The sequence below is a fragment of the Euwallacea fornicatus genome, chromosome 12 (assembly GCF_040115645.1).
Source record: "Euwallacea fornicatus isolate EFF26 chromosome 12, ASM4011564v1, whole genome shotgun sequence".
Taxonomy (NCBI): Eukaryota; Metazoa; Arthropoda; class Insecta; order Coleoptera; family Curculionidae; genus Euwallacea; species Euwallacea fornicatus.
In genome coordinates this window covers 1,616,632-1,634,833 of record NC_089552.1, presented here as the reverse complement: position 1 = coordinate 1,634,833, position 18,202 = coordinate 1,616,632, and the positions used below count along the sequence as shown (strand labels likewise).

The 18,202-nt window shown below is 43.2% G+C and overlaps 2 protein-coding genes across 5 annotated transcripts in view; both read right to left on the bottom strand.

Moving 5' to 3' along the window:
* Positions 1–40: 40 nt before the first annotated feature.
* LOC136342627 (cytospin-A-like) lies at positions 41–1,277 on the bottom strand. The gene is made up of 6 exons (XM_066288619.1): positions 1,247–1,277; positions 1,026–1,184; positions 736–963; positions 562–672; positions 186–460; positions 41–130 (listed from the first exon to the last, which is right to left on the bottom strand). The coding sequence occupies exons 1-6, from the start codon at positions 1,275–1,277 to the stop codon at positions 41–43; spliced, it is 894 nt and encodes a 297-aa protein (XP_066144716.1).
* A 461-nt stretch (positions 1,278–1,738) lies between these two features.
* Positions 1,739–18,202, bottom strand: part of LOC136342459 (rootletin-like) — a 32,272-nt gene continuing 15,808 nt past the window's right edge. For 3 of the 4 annotated variants that reach the window (XM_066288294.1, XM_066288295.1, XM_066288293.1), the window contains 11 exons: positions 11,936–12,108; positions 11,312–11,523; positions 11,045–11,215; positions 10,855–10,991; positions 10,610–10,798; positions 10,215–10,554; positions 9,980–10,156; positions 9,193–9,330; positions 8,992–9,135; positions 8,589–8,751; positions 1,739–7,685 (listed from right to left, as the gene is read on the bottom strand). In XM_066288294.1, the coding sequence (XP_066144391.1) occupies positions 1,894–7,685; positions 8,589–8,751; positions 8,992–9,135; positions 9,193–9,330; positions 9,980–10,156; positions 10,215–10,554; positions 10,610–10,798; positions 10,855–10,991; positions 11,045–11,215; positions 11,312–11,523; positions 11,936–12,108 (7,636 nt within the window). In that variant the 3' untranslated portion in view covers positions 1,739–1,893. Of the gene's footprint in view, positions 7,686–8,588; positions 8,752–8,991; positions 9,136–9,192; positions 9,331–9,979; positions 10,157–10,214; positions 10,555–10,609; positions 10,799–10,854; positions 10,992–11,044; positions 11,216–11,311; positions 11,524–11,935; positions 12,251–18,202 lie in introns of all 4 variants that reach the window. The other variant, XM_066288296.1, reaches the window with a different exon arrangement.

Genomic DNA, 18,202 nt, shown 5'->3' with positions numbered 1-18,202 from the left:
AGTGCATGTGCTTTTGATCGCTTCAACTATAGAAGGGAAATCAGACCTCGAAATGCTTGTAGATGGCTGTCACGTACGACATCACTTGCTGCCAGTCGGGACGTTCAAGTTGAATCATGTCGTTAATGTTCTGAGATGAAATTATCTCATTGACTTAAAGCGTTAAACCACTGTGAATGTCTTACCAAAGTTGTGGGTATGCCCACACTTTCAGCTGCCGAAAAGGCCAAGGAAAAATTCCTCCTTTTCTCCTGGGGGGTGAGCGAATCATAAGGAATGCGATCAGGAAGGTAAGTGTGGAGGAGGGCGCACAATGCCAGACCGTCGTTCCAACTGCTGCTAAAATTGGTGATGTCGATATTGCGATATCCAACAGTCTTGTTTTGGCACCATTTTAGTAGCGCGTTCCTTTTGGAACCGCCGTTTTTTACCAGACTGTTTAAGGGGTCTTTACGTTCACCTGAGAGTCAAGAAAGTTACACGTTAATAAAGCACGTTGGCAAAGAAATATTTCTTCGCCAACATGCTTTGCAAAAACGACTTTGTTAGTAAGACACTTACTTAAATCGGAATAGCTGTTCCGCCGAGGGAAATCGATTCCCTTCTGTAAAATGGCATCCCTGTAAGAGTCCTCGGACTTGGTCTTCCCTAAGTCAGATTTTGAAAGGGCATCTAGAACATTTAAGCCTGACTTAACTTCTAATATTAAACGAGGCGGTTCCCACCAAAACTTACCATTCAGCCCATTTTTGGTCCAATTGGCAATTTTGTTGGGCTGTTGCTCCTTGAGGGGTGTCTTAATCGGCCCAACGCCAGTGGAAATTTCCGACCAATCTGAGGGCGTTCTCAAGGGGCTGCCGGGAGATGGCGTCGGCAGTATGGAGGGACTTGAAGGATTTCTGATATCCGAAGCTAAAGAGTTTAGCGACGAGGCTGAGCTGCTTCGACTCAAAGAACCTAAAGCTGTGGAAAAAAAGTTGAAATTAATTTGGGAATCGCGCATGTTCTTCTCAGACTAGACTTACAGCTCTTTGACACCGGTTTGCCTTGACTCTCTATGGTTTCGATTAGAGACTTGACGGACTGACGGCTGTTCTGTCTGCTCAAAACTGCGTTCTTTCGTCGCAAATTTAAGTCGTCTGTAGGGAAACTGTTGGGACGTATGGGTAGTGGTTCCTGAGATACTGAAAAAAACATTATGTAGTCGTGTGATATTGAGAATTTGAGTAAAGCTGTGGATTCCTACTAGGGCGGCGGCCCAATAAAACCTTGCCCATGCATTATACTTTATGTTTTTTTTTTATGTAGTGATAGGGCTAGTGATTCGCCAAGGAAATAAGCCGCTTACCTAGAAGCGTCAAGAATTTAATCCACTTTTAAATCAGTGAGAACGTAGAAGCAACTCGTCAGAACCTGCTGAAAGTACGGTAAAAACATACGACGTAATTTTAAATGGAGACTTCAGTTCAAAAATTGGTAAGTTTTTGATTTGTTTATTCCATATGTTGAATTTGATTTATCACATTTCAAGTGTAGAAAGTTTAAATTATATTTAAGTTTTGATGTAGAGTAGGAGTAGCCGGCGATTTTGCTTTACATATACAAGAATTCTGTAGGATATGTGTGTACTATACGTTATGGACCACCCTGTAGATACTTTTACCGGATGTACATTTTAGATTACATCAACTGCCCTCCTTTCCCGAGCTTAAACTACCGTGAAATGAAACACTCCAAATGAAAATTCTCAACAATAAACATAGTTTTATTTAAAAAGACAAATTTAATATTGCATTCAGGCTGCATGTAGCTATAAAGACTAAAAATATCATCGCGAATAATACTTTATGAAATGTTTCTAATCCTTTGCAATTCTCTCCTCTAACACCTCACTCACTCTTTCCTGCCTGTCTTCACGTTCTCAAAATTGTTAGAATTCCTCATCGGACCTTTAGGAGAACCTTTACTGACTACACTCTTAGGCCTCTCATCTTTATTGGCCTCCGCTAGAGCTTCGAAGATTTTCTTCGCCTGCGTGAAACTAGTGCTCGTGTGACTTTTGCTCCTGGTTTTTGAGAAACTTGAACATTTTCTGGCTAACACTTCCACCGATGAAGGTTCAGCTGTCGACGAATCCTCTTTCCCTTGAATATTGTCTGCACTCTTGGAGCTACCAATATTCGCTGCTTTCTCCAGCACGTGGAACGTTTTCTCTCGCTCTAATGTGTCGTAGGAGTTGCTGGTTTGGCCCGCAGGGAATTCTGAGGTGGCTTTGTTGTCCAGTGGGACGAAGTCCACAACCTTGGGTATGGATGGTTTATTTTCATGATCGATGGTGGTAGAGTTTGTGACCTGGGTTCTTCGGGAGAGAGGCTGCTGACCAGTCAATATTTGGAAATCTTTACTTTCCTTGCTTTGGAATAACTCCAGGTATGAGTCGTAGGAATCTTGCGAATCCACGTTAAAGAGATGCACATTGGAGTTGTCAGGAGTGTTTTGCTCTCTAGGGACTTCTTCGATATCATCCTGCACAGCATTAACACGGGCGATGTCTGCTGTTTCTGCCATTGTACTCGAGTTTCCTTCACAAGATTGCGCCATTTCCGTCATGTTCATCCATGTCTCCAGTAACATGTTAGTTGGACCCTTGCTCTCTTCTATTGAAATCACTTCCTGGGACTGGCCATTGCTGTCAACTTCTAACCCACCGCCAAGGCCGTTATTGGTTTTCGTATCACTAAGGCTTTGGGGCCGTGAATGGCCCGCAGCACTGAAATTTTGATCTGGATCGGTCATAGTGCTTGACAATGCGCCGCCATTTTTATTGACACGATTGACGTATCGTGGCGTCGGTAAAGGTTTTTTCGAACTTTCTGAGGGTTCCTGAGGATTCTGATCATGACTGGTATAAACTGGTTCATAACCTGTGGGGGAGTCCAGCAGCCCCTTTTTCAGGCTGTTAGACCAATGGGAAGGCGTGGTTGCAGGTGAATGTTTGTTGAGGTTTGTGCAAATCTTTGCGTTTTGTTCGCTGTCGGAAGGAGATTCGGTTCTTAAAGGTAAGAAAATTGTTTCTTTATCGCCATGTGCTGAAAAGATTGGGCTTACGTCTGAAGGGGCTTTCATCGGAATTTTGGAAATAGGTATGAAAATAGTTTCATTGAAAATCAAATCAGAAAGGCGCTTGGGGTGGTCTTCGAGACCTTGCTTTTTGGGGCCTTTTTTTCTCAAGGGAACCTGGGGATATGTTTGAGACACCGGTCTCGGGGGTGGCAGATCATGAGGTTTGTTAGGATTCAAACGCAGAGGTAAGGGCTTATTGTCTTTAATCATGGGGATCGCTGACTCACAAGATGTGGGGCTCTCCATATCTGGCATAGAAACTCTCGCAATCAAATTCAGGTCGTATTCATTGATCTCAGACAAGGGCCTGGGCTTTCTCACCTTTGGAACCTTAAGACCATCCTGCACCTCATCATCCAGACTCTTCTCAGAAATCGAGGAGACTGTGTCAGCTGCAGCATATTTGTGCTTCATCTCCTCAATAAACTGTAAATCCTCCAGGGAAAGAAACTCTTCTTCTTTTGGTTCAACCATATATTCTTCAATTGGAGCATCTGCGAGAGTAGCCGTCTGTTCTTCAATTGCCATTACAGGCTGCGCTATTTCCCAGGTTCCGGGATGGTCAATAATAACTGTTAAATTCTCTTGCTTGTCGTATTTCTTCAATGCGCTATTGTCGACCGATTTGACCAAAAAAGAGGCTCTGGTATGCAGATACCTGTCCATGATGTCCTGCATGTCTTGATCAATTTGAGACATGGAAGCTGGCTTGTCCTCATGGGTTATTTGAGATTCATCATCTGGCTCTGCATCTGCAACCAGAGCGCTGTAATCCACGCCAGCTTCAAAGAATTTGACGGGTTGGAAGAAGTCTTCGATAAAGGATTGTTCATATTCTAAATAGCTTTTCCTGTCACTCTCGGGAGTTAATTCTTGCATTGCTTCATTTGTTTCTTCGGTGGGAAACTTGGTTTTGAATTCTTTAACAACGTTCCTATAATTTTGTCTAATTTTTTTCCTTCCGATGACCCCGTAGCGGTTTTCTTTAAGCGTATTGCTATTAAAGCTCAATTGGCTATCATCGTCAGATTGAACATCTTCATCATATTCCACAATCACATAATTTTCACTGCTTACTATAGAATTTTGGGAAACTTCCCGTGAATATTCTGGGTCTACGACGGTCGGATATGACACTTCGTATGATGTAATCGAAGGTTCGTGGTCTTCTAGAGGATATTCAGCATTGATTTGTTTGTCACCGGCATCTACAATTTCTTCTATTACAACAGAGGCTTCTTGAACATCTCCCACAGCTCGCGATCTTTCACTAAGTGATTCTTTGTCATCAGCAACTGAAGCGTCGGACAAATCGTCTAGTTCATCTAGAACCGGGTTTGTAGCATTGACGTTAGAATGCATTATTTCAGGATCCACCAAAACTGTACTTCCAACTTCATGAACTGCAACGGAAGTCTCGTAGACTGGGACATCCTCCACTATACTTAGCGGCCTTGATGATTTTTGATCTGCAGGAGTATTAGCTAAATCTTCCGAATTAATTAGAGCCGATTGTGTAGTTGCCACCACAGTCTGTGCTGTTTTCGGTTGGACTAAAGTTGCATTTCCAATTTTTACTGGTGCAACAGAAGCCTTATAGACTTCTGGGAGGTGACCCACTGCAATTACCGGCTTTGTTGATTTTTGATTTGCAGGAACTTTAGAAAAACCTTCCAATTCGATTGGAACCGGTTTAACACTTTCGCCGGTAAACTGTGCCCTTTCCAGCTCCATCAAAGTTGCATTTCCAACTTTCTCTATTGTGACAATAGCCTCGTGCACTTCCGGAAGGTTCGCTACTACCGCTAGGGGCCTTGCTGGTTTCTGATCTGCAGGAATATTACAAAAACCTTCCGAATCCGTCGAAACCGCGTTTATAGGTTCGTTGTCGATCTGCGTCGTTTTTGGTTCCACTAATGTTGCGTTTCCAACCTTCTCTACCGTAACAAAAGCCTGGTGCATTTCTGGAAGGTTCTTCACTACGTCCAGCGCCCTTGCCGATTTCTGATCTGTAATAAAATTAGAAAAATCTTCCGAATTGATTGAATCTGTGTTTGCAGCTTCTATATCAGCCGATGTTCTTTCAGAGGTTGTAAAAGTTACATTTCCAACTTTTTCAACTGTAGCCAAAGCCTCTTGGGCTTCTCGAGGATATTCAACCGTTACACGGTGCGTTTCGGTGAGGATTTCTTCAGGTTTTGACAAATTTAGGTCGACTTCGACTGCCGTCCCAGATAAACTCTTAAAACTCGTGGGATTTATGTCTTCGATGGCTTCATCGGCTTCAGCAAATTCCGATGGTGGAGATATAATGTATAATCTTTCAAGGGTGTTTTTAGGTTGTACTTCTGATTTTCTCTTTATGGTAGCAATGGTATATTTAGATTCCTCCTTATTTGGCTTCGAGTCAGCTTGAGATCGTTTCTCAACGTTCTCACGCTGCTTCCTTATGTTCTCCTTCATTTCGTCGGATTCCAGCCTCTTCAACGCCAGCTGCAATTCTATTTTATATCGCTCCCGAGCCTCTATTATCTTAGGATGATGGATCTCCTTGTCTCGCTCCTTCTCCTGTTTCGACAGCTCGTTGATCATTTTCTCGATAAGTTGTTGCGACTCGCGTTTCTCTTTAATCTTGGCCTTATTTATGGTTTCGTTATATAGTAAGTCTTCCTTGCTTTCGCCAGAGTTTGTAAGTTGTACATCTGAAATCTCGAACGTCTTGACGATTTTCCCGGTATCCAAATTGAATTCGGCACTAGTAAATGAGTTCTCCGATTCCTCCTTATCGCCGTTCACTTCGAACATGTTCAACAGAGAATTCTCCGGAATGAACAGAAAAGATATGTCCTCGTGGGATTTGCTGGTGGCCTTCAAGGAGCTTCTTTTGGGGTTATGTAAGGGGCGCTGGGGGCTTCCTAAATCACTACTGATGTCGGTGCTATGCCGCGTCCACTCAATCTGGTTCAGATGCCTCTCTCGGGCGATTCTTATTTTTGGGTTTAGCAGTATTTCCTTCAGTTTCCAGTTTTTCTCCACAGATTCCTTAACAGGGAGGCTGATCTCCTGTCCTCTTATTGTAGTTTTCTTCTTCGTTGTTATCTTTTTCATAGCTGACTCCTTTTCGCGTTCATCCAAAGCCTGTTTAAGCTTAAGCGCGAACCTCTGCTCCTCAGTCAGTTTGCTTTCTGAAGCCCCCTTTGGAATTTCACGCACTATTTTGTCCAAGTTCTCGTACTTTATGGAAATGTCTGGCTTGGGCAGTAGCGAAAAACGGGGATTTGAGGCCGAATCTGTAGGTAAAATATCACTGGACATTCTGTTATAGGAGACAGTTCTATATTGTCCCTGGCTCGGCGAATCGACTTCAACTGATCTATATCCTAGGGAACACAATTCCGAGTTGGTCCGTTCTTCTTCGAATACATTTATATTTTCCAGACTCTTGCTTGCTTGCTTGCCTTTCGGGATATTGGTCATGGTTTGAGAACCAGCCATTGAGCAAATTTCTTCGAGAGCGCTTTGCCTGACGTCTCCCTCCACCGAAGGAAGATTTGGGTCCATGAATATTCGCTCTAGTTTAGGGTTCTGTACCACTGACTCCAACAGTGGCTTGCTGATGGCCAGTTTTTCTTTCGGCTTATGAGCAAACGGCTTTTCTTTGAGCATCTCATCTTCGAATAGAATTTTCAATTTTCTAACAGCTTGTTCCTCTTTGGTCAACAATTCGTCAGGAATAGTTTCGTCAATGTTGCCATACCACTTGTCCAAGGATTTAAGGAGAGTTTCTTCTTCTATGGACATGAATTTTTGGTGGGGAGCGAATTTTAATCGGGCGGTGGGTTTCTTTTCCCGCTTTTTGATAAATTTTGCCAGAAATTCCGATTTTTGGTCCGATTTACCGCTGTCAGACAACGAATCCGGCGTCTTCGACGGTTTGTTTTCTTCGAAATATTCAGTTTTGAGTTGGTCTAAATTTTCGCGACTTTTATTTTTCCTTAGCATTGAGAAAGGATTCTCCTTGGGTGGGGGCCCGTCTAGCTGCTCCAAATTTTCTTTGCTTTTGTTCCACCTCAAAAAGCCTCTGGTACCCTTTTCAATTTCAGCACTGCTACTTGCTAAACTCTCCTTACTCTTGCTCCTCTTGTGGCCTTTAGTGTAGCGCTCCAAATCTTCCTTGTTCCTACTTTTTTCGATGGGAGTCATGGGCTCACTTTCAACCATCTCCCAACGTTCGTCCTCTCCACCACCCATTCCCACCAAATCATCTCTGCTTCTGCTCTTTTTTAGACCAAACCTGAACCTTTCTCCACTCTCCTGCCTTTTATGTTGCTGCTTGCTCGATCTTTCCGAGGCACTCTCGGCTAAATTCTCTTTGCTTTTGGCTTTCCTTTCTTTATTCAACGCGGGGAAAAGTTTGTCCATGCTGCCGGGAGGCGAGGACGCACGATCCAGCCAGGACAATCTCGAGGGTATACTTGGGTCCAAGTTCCTGGCAAGGGACACTATTTGATGCGTTAGAATGATGTCAGTCTGTGTGGGTGTCGATGTATGTTCAGTTCCACCTAAGAGCAGAAGTTTCTTGAGAGATTCATATGGTGGGGATGTTAGTTGGCACGTGGACAAACACAAAGCTAAGCGAGTACACTGCTACACTGGGTTAGGTCAGACAATCCACGTACCTCGTCCTATAATTCACGATAAATGGGGCGCGATATTGTTATAGTGTTGGGACATTCGTATCGAAATTAGATTTTTTAAAAGTGAGGAAGATCGGCAAATAAATCGCGAAAATGCGCCCGACTGATATGGCGGAAAGTTATTCCGAACAGGAGGGGTAACGGGAACTAGTTTCAGGGCTTCGAGGGTGCCAACTTGCCCTTCTTCGGCCGGCCCAAGACCCAAGAAATGTCTCGTAAGGATAGCAATGCAAGGGAGTAGAGTCATCTCGGCGTCCTCCCCACGCCCCCCATCCCAGTATTAATTAATTGGCGAAGTTCTGCGTTAAGCCATGACATTTACTCTCAAATACATTCCTGGTTTGGTTGGAAACCAAACTGGTTGTGATTTGATGCTGTACAATGTCTCATGGATAATTACTAGACCTTACTGGCATTTCACACAGTAAAGTAAACAATTAAGCTCAGTTTTTTCTCAGATGCGATTACCCGCGCTTATTACTCAATCAAATCATTCATAATATCTCCTTAGACACACCTTTGTAATCAATGGGAACTGAGCACTGTTAAACTATCGACAGCACAAACATTTAATGATTTAACCACCACCGTTTGATGCCACTCAAAAATATGATATATATATGATAAATTCAGTCCTTCACTATGGATGGCCGTTTATCAAGATGTCGTAAAATGTAGAGATAACGCCGGAATAGTTTCATAAAAGGAACACAATGAAAAACGCCACAGAAGGCTAAAAATAATCGCAGCTAAGTAACTATGACTTACCTTTAAGCTTCTCCAACTGGCCCTCTAACAGTCTCACTCTCTCCCTGTAAGTCTTGTTCTCCAGAATGATTTTCTGCAACTCCTGCTGCGCCTCTGTTTTGAAATCGTTGGCCACTCGCACTGAAGTCAGTAGGTCGTTTTGGAACTTTTCCCACTCGTCGTTCTATAAAATGATACAGATTGAAAACCTTCCGTCGAAACGGTTTGACTAATAATGGAATGGGAACACTCCTTGAAAATTCACGTAAACATTTCTCTCGTCTAGGCGCTATGAGTAACAGTATCTAAATAAGGACAATAAATTAGGGCAGATAAAGAAAAAATGTCGAGGATCAAGCAGTGATAAGATCTTATCTCTAGATAACAAAAATAATGCGCATCGGGCAAACAGAGCGAATGATACCTCCTCGGAGCGCAGTTTCTTCAATTCCTGGATCTCGCTTTCCAGGGTCAAATTTTTCCGTTCGGTCTCGCTCAGGTTCCTTTGAGTCTCACTAAGGACTGCCGAGAGTTGACGTTTGTCTTCTATATGGCATTGGGTTTGCACCTAAAAAAACAAATCCTTTAACTTTTGGACAATTAACGGACGAGCCTCTGGACATACTTGAAGCTCGTTCACGGCCTCTTGGAATTGTTGCAACTGGTCCCCTAAAGAGGTCTTTTCTGAAGTCAATTTCTCGCATTTGTATTCCAAATCGGATTGGGTCGATTTGGCGTTGTTTCTGGTCACTTTGCACTCTTCCTGGCGATTAAAACAATTTTTTTAGCGGTCCATGGAATGGAATTTCCGTGGAGGTTACTTTAGGGGGGTAACACATCATCAAGGAGATATTTCTGGGGGGAATAATGCTCTGCAGGATAACGAAAAGATGCTAATAGACCCATGGTCAAAAACGCATCGTTTTGGATGTACCAGGTGGCGAAGTTTTAATTTTTTTCTCATATTTTTCGTTTTTTTTTCATTTATGTCTTAAGTTCAATTTTTGTTATTTCACGCACGTTACTTTCTGACTTGAGACCCTTTCTGACCATTGGTCTATTAACATTTTGCTTTATTGTTGTCCATGTGTTATGATACGTTACACCCTGTATTGCATTGCCAGTCTATTAAACCCTGCAGCTTTTTAGCATGGAAATCGATATAAATTGGTCTGCGTAGTTGATAATTGAAAATCTGCAGTAATTCTGCTCGCGTGGCCCCCGCGCAACAAAAATATTTTCAATGCTACCGGATAATCCGCTTTATCCCATGAAGTGACTGTGCGAATTTCTATATTCAAAGGATTATACCGGGCATGGAAAAACGTGCGAGCCCAAGCTGCTGGTAAAAATTGATGTCTCACAAAGGGGTGATGAGGCGCGCTCCTTAGTCCTCAAAATCCCTGTCTTACCTGTAAAACTAAGACTTGCTCTTTCAGCTTTTCAATCTCGTTTTTGCTCCTCGCCAACTGCTCTTTCAGATAGCTGACCTCGGATTCGAGTTGGTCTTTCTCTTTCCTCGCGTTGTCCAAAAGCTCGTCCAGTTCGCTTTTGTCGCTGAGGGTTCGGTCTTGTTCCAACTCGTTAATCTAAACCAACGACAACGATTACACAGAAATAAGAGATATCAATTGGATGAACCCGTACCTTAGTCCTGGCATTCTCCAATAGATCCGACAACCTGTCGATCTCGATCTGCTTCCCGGAGCTCTGGTCCTTGGCCTGCGCCAACTCCTGATCCAGCTGCTTGTGCTCCGCATGTTTCGCGTCCAACGTGCACTCTAACGTCTTCACTCTCTCCGACAACTGAGAAATCGTATCGGTCTTCTCGATATTACCGGAACGGGAATCGTGAAGTTCCCCCTGCACCTGTTCCAACTTGATCAGCAGCTGCTCCCTCTCCTCTTGGGCGGACCTCAGCAAATCCACCAGTTTCTCTTCGCGCTCCGCTGCGCTTTCTAACTGTCCCGGTTCATCCGAGCGCTCTCTAAATGAAAACACCAAAATCTCCAGAGTCAGAGGAAAAAGTTACGGTCGCGCACCTGTAAAGTAGCTGTTTCAGACTATCGACTTCCTGCCTGGAATCGTTCAGTCTCTCAGTTTGTCTGCACAAACTGTCAAACATCAACGTCTTCTCCTCGTTCAACCTCTCGTTTTCCTGCTGAAGCTCAGTTAACTGGCGTTGCAGATCTGTCAGCTCCTGAAGTGTAGCCTGAAGTTCCTCGTTTGTACTGAAATGTCACGAACAATTAATCTTTCCCGAGGTCCGGAAGGGAATTTAACTGACCTGTAATGGGTCTCCTGCATTTGGTTAATCTTGTCTTGCAAACAGGCCACCGACACCTCGCTAACGTTCCCGCTGGATTGCTTGTCCCAGTCAGGGGTGGTGCACGTGGTGGCGTCCCCGCCGTTGTCGTCTAAAACCTGCACCGGAAGAACCATCGAAATTGTGACTTTAAATTGAGATTAAGACGTACGTTGGTGGCTATGGACGCTGGGGCGCTGCTGTGATGTCTGCTTTCGAACAGGAGTTGCTGCTTCTCGTTATCGCTTAACGGAGAATGGGCAACGTCCCTCAGCCTGTTTCGCAAGGCAGTATTCTCTTCAGCCAGTTTCTCCATTTCCAAGTTGCTGTCCTCTTGGAAAGTCTGAAAGAACACGAAGCCAAAAGTCCCTCATAAGCCATGATCCGTACATAAGACAAAATTTGATACATAAAGAATCCTAGGTGCGTTTCAACATACTTTCAATTTGATAATTTCGTTTTGTAAAACGTTCAGCTGCCCCCGTTGCTCGCCCAGCTGCAACGCTAATGAACTCTTCTCGTCGGCCATGTCTTTCAGCTGCTTGCGAAGCTGATGTAGCTCGTTCTCTTGTAGAGAGTCCGCGGAATAGGACAGTGGCGGCCCGGATGAGGGAGGTAGAGCTGGTTCTAGTTTGTTGTTGTTTTTGGTAACTAAGGGGAAAATATCGACATTCTTGTTTAGTTTGCAAACGCTTGGGCCTGTTTTAAACCGAATTTTTTTTTCAAAATTTGTTGATTGAATCCTTTGAGGGCCGCCCTCGGTATCTTGGGATTAAATTCAAATCGAGATTTTGATAGTTTAAATATTTAGAAACACTTCAGTGGGAATTCAGTGGCGTACGAGTACGTCATTTTTTTGCTGAATTTTTAAAAGATCGAAACAGTGGAAATTAATTAGGCTCGCTGTTCAATCGCCCCTTGGAAAGGCACTCCTGGGCGCAATAAAATCGAATTCCAAACCGCTTAGCAACAATTGACTGGCAAATTTCCGTGCCCAGTGGCGTGTCACAGATCGATATCTTCTTAAAACGTAAAACACACCGAAAAATAACGAGCGGCTCACCTTTCTTGGCATCCTGCGCCTGCTTGTCGATCTTCTCCTTCGACGAGGCTTTCTTTGGCTTGGCTCCCTTGACCGTTTGACTCGCAGGAAGATTCGGATCCAGAGAGTCTAAATTCGTAATGGAAGACGTCCGGGAAATATTATCCTGGTGGTTTTGGCCCTCCTTGTGCCCTCTGCGGAATATCGCTTTGATAGACTTCATTTCGGCTCGGTAAAAAAATATATCAGAGGCCCTTATTGACAAGTCTCGATGGGGGTCCGCGAAGCACCAGTATATGTCCGTTGCACTATCGGCTCTAGAGGCTCAAGCAGCCACTAAGAAGCATTCCACCGTTAGCACTCGACTCGAATATTAATAATTGTTTACTGAAACAGCTTTTAGCAATGGCTCGGCATGTGGCAAAACTCCTCCAATTAGCAATCACAATAAAATATTGTTCTGTAACAACCAGTTGTGGATTATTAAATTTGCCGACTACCAAAGAAGGAAACGCGACCTTTCCAGCAATATGAAAAATGACGGACATAACCGGTGTTTTTGCCAGTCAGTCCGCATTCATCATTCAGCGATTTTATTTTCGACCCAAAAAGGAAATCGAAAAATCAACAAGCCGGATCTATTTATGGAACGCTTTTGTTGTTTATAATTTTGTTGGAGGAAATTAAAATGTGGCGCCTGAGAAATGATATTCCGATGGCATTGACTGCAACGTTTCGTAAACAGCTCAAATTATGCGGTTGCAGATGGTAATTACCGATTTCAATCTGAACGTGTCGGCCCGATGCAAACTCATGATTGTCGCATATACAGGGTGGCCGAACGAGACATCCACTCCGTCCGGGTCTCTCCCTGAAACGGGGGAACCCGCGAGGAAAAGTGACGGAGAACAGGCAGCGCGTCCAAGATAGGGACGTTCAGCGCGGGGACCTCGTAAACGATAAAAGATGCAGAGGAAATTAGAAATTTCCTAACGGGGAAATCCCGCGAAAGCCCAGAGGTGTTTCACGCGACGGTCAGCAGCGAGATTCCTCTCTGTGGAAATTTTGAAAATCCCTTAAACGCCGACTTGAACCATTTCTATGATGGCGCACGGAGTCCCCCACTGTTCTAGACCAAACTGCCGAGGGAAATGTGGCGTGCGAAATTAAGGAAATATTTTAAGAAATTTATGCAAATTTCTAAAAATGCAACGAAATATTTCGGTTCGAAAATGCCAGGGGATCGACGAACATTCAGGCCCGATAACGTATCGAGACGCGAACTATCCGAGTCTAGGAAGAAACCATTAAAAACCTCTTACTCGTTCATGGAAACCAGTGATGCACGCAATGCCATTAAAAAGCTTCGAATTAATCATTGTTCAAATTATTTACCGCATGCATTTCACGACCAACGTGTAATGTATTATGCTCATAAATGGTAGAAAATATAAATAAACCCAGAGTGTTGGTTATTGATTAGTTGGACGTTAATAGCTCTATTTCAAGCGATGGAAAAAGATTTCATTTAGAACAGTTTCGTATTTGGTTTTTACGTCGTCAGATGGTCAGAGGGACGTCTCGACGCGTCTCCGCACTTCGCTGCACGTGAAGACGATCCTCTGACTTTTCAGTCCAGGCGGACCCTGGACACGGGAGATTAACGTGGGAAATTGATTTTTATTTTTTTGCCCCTGCACGGATTATTCAATTGGAAAACTTTGATACCGAGGTCATAGCGCTCGAGGGCGGCAATCACCGCGCCATTTTTTCTATCTTCTAATTAGAGCCGTTCGAGCTCCAAACGCCTTCAATTTTCCAAAAATTCGAATGTCCCTCGTCACCGTTCGAAGCCGCGATTGGTCAGAGTCAAGGTCAGAATTAAACGAACACAAAGTCCCGACTCGGTGACGGTGACGAGGGACATTCGAATTTTTGGAAAATTGAAGGCTTTTGGAGCTCGAACGTCTCTAATTAGAAGATAGAAAAAATAGCGCGGTGATTGCCGCCCTCGAGCGCTATGACCTCGGAATCAAAGTTTTCCAATTGGATAATCCATGCAGGTGCGAAAAACTAAAAACCGACTTTCCAAGTTAATCTCCAATGCCCATCTGGATACGCGGCACGCAGGCCGATATACACAGGGTGCGGCGTGGCAAGCAAGCGTTTTTTAGATCGAGTGGTGCTCAGCCGGTTGCAATGGGAGGGTTGTGCAGCAACGCGCATTTCATTCTTTGGCTCACTAAAATGCTGTATTTCCGACTATGCTGTTACAATTAAAGACTAATTACACATGGAAAACTAACGATTCTATGATTATTTCCATGCCGCCTTTACAAGTTAGGAGTTTATGTCGCTTTCAGAGGCTGGAAAGTCGTTTTTTTTTTTTGCAAAGGAAACACCCGGTTTATTGTTATAATACTTTGGATTGTTCTAGTCTAGAGGAATACTTTATCCACAGATAGTTCCGTACGGATCTCTATCGGTTTGCGAGATATCAAATTCGAAAAACGTCTCAAACGACCTTAAAAAAGAATTTTCCCCCCTTCGGAGGCTGGAAACTCGACTTTTTCAAAAAAAAGCTCTCTACATATCGTTATATTTCAGGTTGTCCAGTTGCAGCGAAATGTCTTATTCATGGACAGCCCAATGCCAGCCTCTAACAGTTCTGAGATATTCACGAACGCTCGAAGATAACCCAATGCCTAAACCTGCGGGTATAAAAATTCAAGAAGTTCTTTTTGAAACAATCTAATATAGATTATCCGTCAAATTCTAAATCGACCGATTTATTACTGCCTACATGAGGTTCAATGCAATAGATTGCTCAAACCAAATGCCCTACCTCATTTGAATGCAAATGAAAACCTCGAGTTGATTGAACTAACCCAATAACGAACGACGTATTGTTTTCATCAGCGCTTAAATATGTAGACTTTGATGGCAGACTTGGGTTTAATTTGTAAAAGTGCTTATTAAAAAAACCTCTCATAACGGTCAATCTGGTCCAATCTCTTTTTAGCCTTCGACAAAACTAGTCAAACGCGAGTTTCAATTTAAACGGTCCAACGAAATTTCCTTCATGTCGACGTAAACGGCCCACAGTCGGCTTCCATTTTCGTCAATTACCAAATAGCATTGAGTAGGTTTCTTATTTAATTAAACATATTAATTAATTTCAAAAGGTGCCTCTAACTCATGAGGACATCTAACATCACTCTTCGTGAAAAACGGTCCAATTAAATCATGTAATTACAAGCGCCATTAACTGGCGGATTGTCCAGTTTTTCAGCGACCAACTTCCAGCTATTTCTTCCATTTATTGGACATTTTGACCGGTCCTCGCACGGTCAGTTTCAATTCGTGCGACTGCCGAACTTTCAAACCGCCAGTTAACCCCGTTTCGGCTCTACAGGGTGGCTCACAGTGCGATAGGTACAAAACAGCCACGTGTCGAAAAACAATCTGCGACAGCTCGAGAAGTGGTGGTTTAGGGGGCGAATCGCGTCGAAGACTCGACGATTGCCGATGAAGAGTTCCATGGAAGAATTAACAACATGAACTGCAGGTCATTTTACCGAATAGCGCGACATTTACGTTTCTTACGAAAACCCCTGCGGAGCTGCCGGAATGTTTGCCCTCGCCTTTCCGCCCCGAAATGGGGCCCATGTGCGATAGCGCGCTTCCGCAAGGTAGATCTTCGGCAGTTTTCAAACTAACAGTTTCCAATTGATGTCATCCGCGAAGCTGGCCGCCGCGATCGCCAGATTTAAATACACGTCACTTTTTCCCTCAAGGCTTTTTCATGGAAAAAACTGAGGTCGTCTGCCCGCACCTGTTCTGTCTCCGTTGCGTTGTAAATCACCCCGTACATGCATATAAACATTGGAAGCGTCCAGACTTCTTGACCTTAATGGTTTATGAATAATGAATTATCTAAAACCCAGATATAAAGAGCTGGTTTCCGTTTTTCGAAATAAGCTCTTTCATTCATACGTTCAGTTTCGTTAATTAATGTTATTATTGTCTGTGTAGTAAAGACCGAGTGCAAGGTTCATTATTATACAATGAATATTTAGTATAGTAATTATTGATAAAATAAAATTTATGAAAACAAACCATTTTAGTACCGAATAGTTGCTAATCTTTAATGAATGAGGGACTTTACTGTTTTAAGATTGTTCAATTAGTCAAGCATTACAGAATAGAAAATAGTGCTCAGATAAGAGTGGGATTTGCTTATTAGTAATAATGACTGCGCGATGAAGCGATAAGTCACTAAATCTAATCTTTTAATGGAGCATACTTACAGTAGGTAATGGAAATTTGTCTCTTTTAGATTTCCTGTGCGGAAATTAATGATAATGCGTGCAATTGAAAAAACACTATCTTGGACGCACTGTATCATGCTTTTACCTTCCAAGATAGAGTTGGGACGTATAAATCTCGGAAACGATAAGACACGCGCTGCAACGTCGAAAAAACCCTGTTACAGCATCTCGCAGAGCACGAAAAGCGCTTTTGCGCGTGTTATGCTTGCTGAGCAACGTTTCCGATATCCTCTTATCTTCTATATCTTGGACACACTGTATAAATGACACGAATCTTCTTCCGTAACGTAAATAATTGCGTTTAGATTTACGCTTTTAGAAACAGTTATACCCGAGGTTATAATCAATGATGATTGCAGTAATTTAATTTGAGAAACCAATCTGATTCTAACGCAACAGAAATCTCAGTAATTTTGTTACTAATAACATTGATGGAAGAGCTGCGGTAAGTTCCAGCAACCACCCAATTTCCTTTAAATCTAATGGGGAAGCTCTGATTTCTGCTTCCATATTGAATCGTGTCATAAGATCAGCAGTTGCTTCATTGATACGTTTTATCGTCAAATTTAGAAATAGAATTATCACAGATAAGCATGATTTATAAGGTATTAAGAATGTTATTGAAGTTGAAAATATATTGGAACGTATCCTATTGACATTGAATATTGCTTCATTTCGATTAAAGTACGATTTTGGGAGAGTGGCTGATTTGAGGCGATTTACTTTGTTCGTTGCCAGCATTTATCCGTTCGTTCACGTTTTTCCGCATTCGCACGCAACTCGTGGAACTTTTTCACCCTGCGCCTCCTCCGTAAAGGTGCCAGGGTCACATGGCCGCCTGAGGCGAAAACAAAGTTTGAACCAATTGTACGCAGGCTCGGGTTTTTTGAGTCCTCACATCGCCCTGAAGGCGATGACAGCTACTCAGCCGTTTGGCAAAAAATGAGACTGGTTGATAGTAAGAGCAGTAGCAGACACCTACATTTTCTTGGCATTTCCCGGGAATTTTAAAAATTCCCGGAGAGAAAAGCTCGGTTTTCCCGAAACCTATTCGTTTTTCGTAAAGGTTCCTAGGATCAGTACAGGCCTAATGGGGGTGACTTTGGGCGACTGTCCAGCGTGGCAGATTTGCTAATGCCGGCCCTGTTTTTGTTTTTTTTTCCCGCCAATTGGCAGATTCGAAATTGTCAAAAATTGTCAGATATCCTGATTAAAAAAAAAAAACGTTAATTACATAAAACCCGCTCGCTTCGGTGACTTTCAATTCGAACAGTCTAAGCACTTGCAACAACTAAAAGCGCAATTTCTCTTACAGAGACCGCGCTGTTCCATTTTCGTTTCAACAACCGAAGCAATTAAGTAGTATACCAAGCTAGAAAAACTCAAACCACCTTAATGGTTATATCAGCCATCTGCAGACCTTGCTGCATTCTCGACATTTGCAGATCGCAGATAAGCTCGTTTCGGTCTTCAAAATGGAATTCGACATGCCCGTACTTCCTTGCAACGCCAAAGCGCATTTCGCAGGGGCAATTCAATGGGAATTATCGATCATTTTTGGGAGGTTTGCACGAACTGGTTTTTTCGCAGTTTAATTGGCGCGAGAGCGCCAATGTGTGAATTCGCCGCCCTGTATATCGAAAATTGCGCGTTTTTGACCACGGGTGCATTAGCGTTTTTTTTTTGTTTTTTTTTTGGCCCGGGATTGTTGCCTCCTGAAGTATCTCCATGACGAAGTCCTGCACCCGTATATTGAGGGTGGTGTGGGAAGTCCGTTGGGGCAAATTCGCCCCAGTGCACCTTGAGCGGCGCTGTCCTTGCGTCTTAATGAAACAACAGGAAAGGTGTTGGAGGTTTCAGGTTTTTGTGTCACATCTTTGCCGTTAGTTTTTCGTTCTCATTAATGGATTCGCCGTACTTCTCAATCCGCCCCGGTAGGTAAAAATCTTACACTATA

What these genes read in the sequence shown, in the direction of transcription:
- LOC136342627 (XM_066288619.1), bottom strand. Translation starts at nt 1,277, where the DNA reads ATGGGCAAGGTTTTATTGGGCCGCCGCCCTA. An exon ending in TTTATTGGGCCGCCGCCCTA is followed by an intron (nt 1,185 to 1,246) that starts GTAGGAATCCAC and finishes TGTTTTTTTCAG; the next exon opens with TATCTCAGGAACCACTACCC. An exon ending in TGGGCATACCCACAACTTTG is followed by an intron (nt 131 to 185) that starts GTAAGACATTCA and finishes ATTTCATCTCAG; the next exon opens with AACATTAACGACATGATTCA.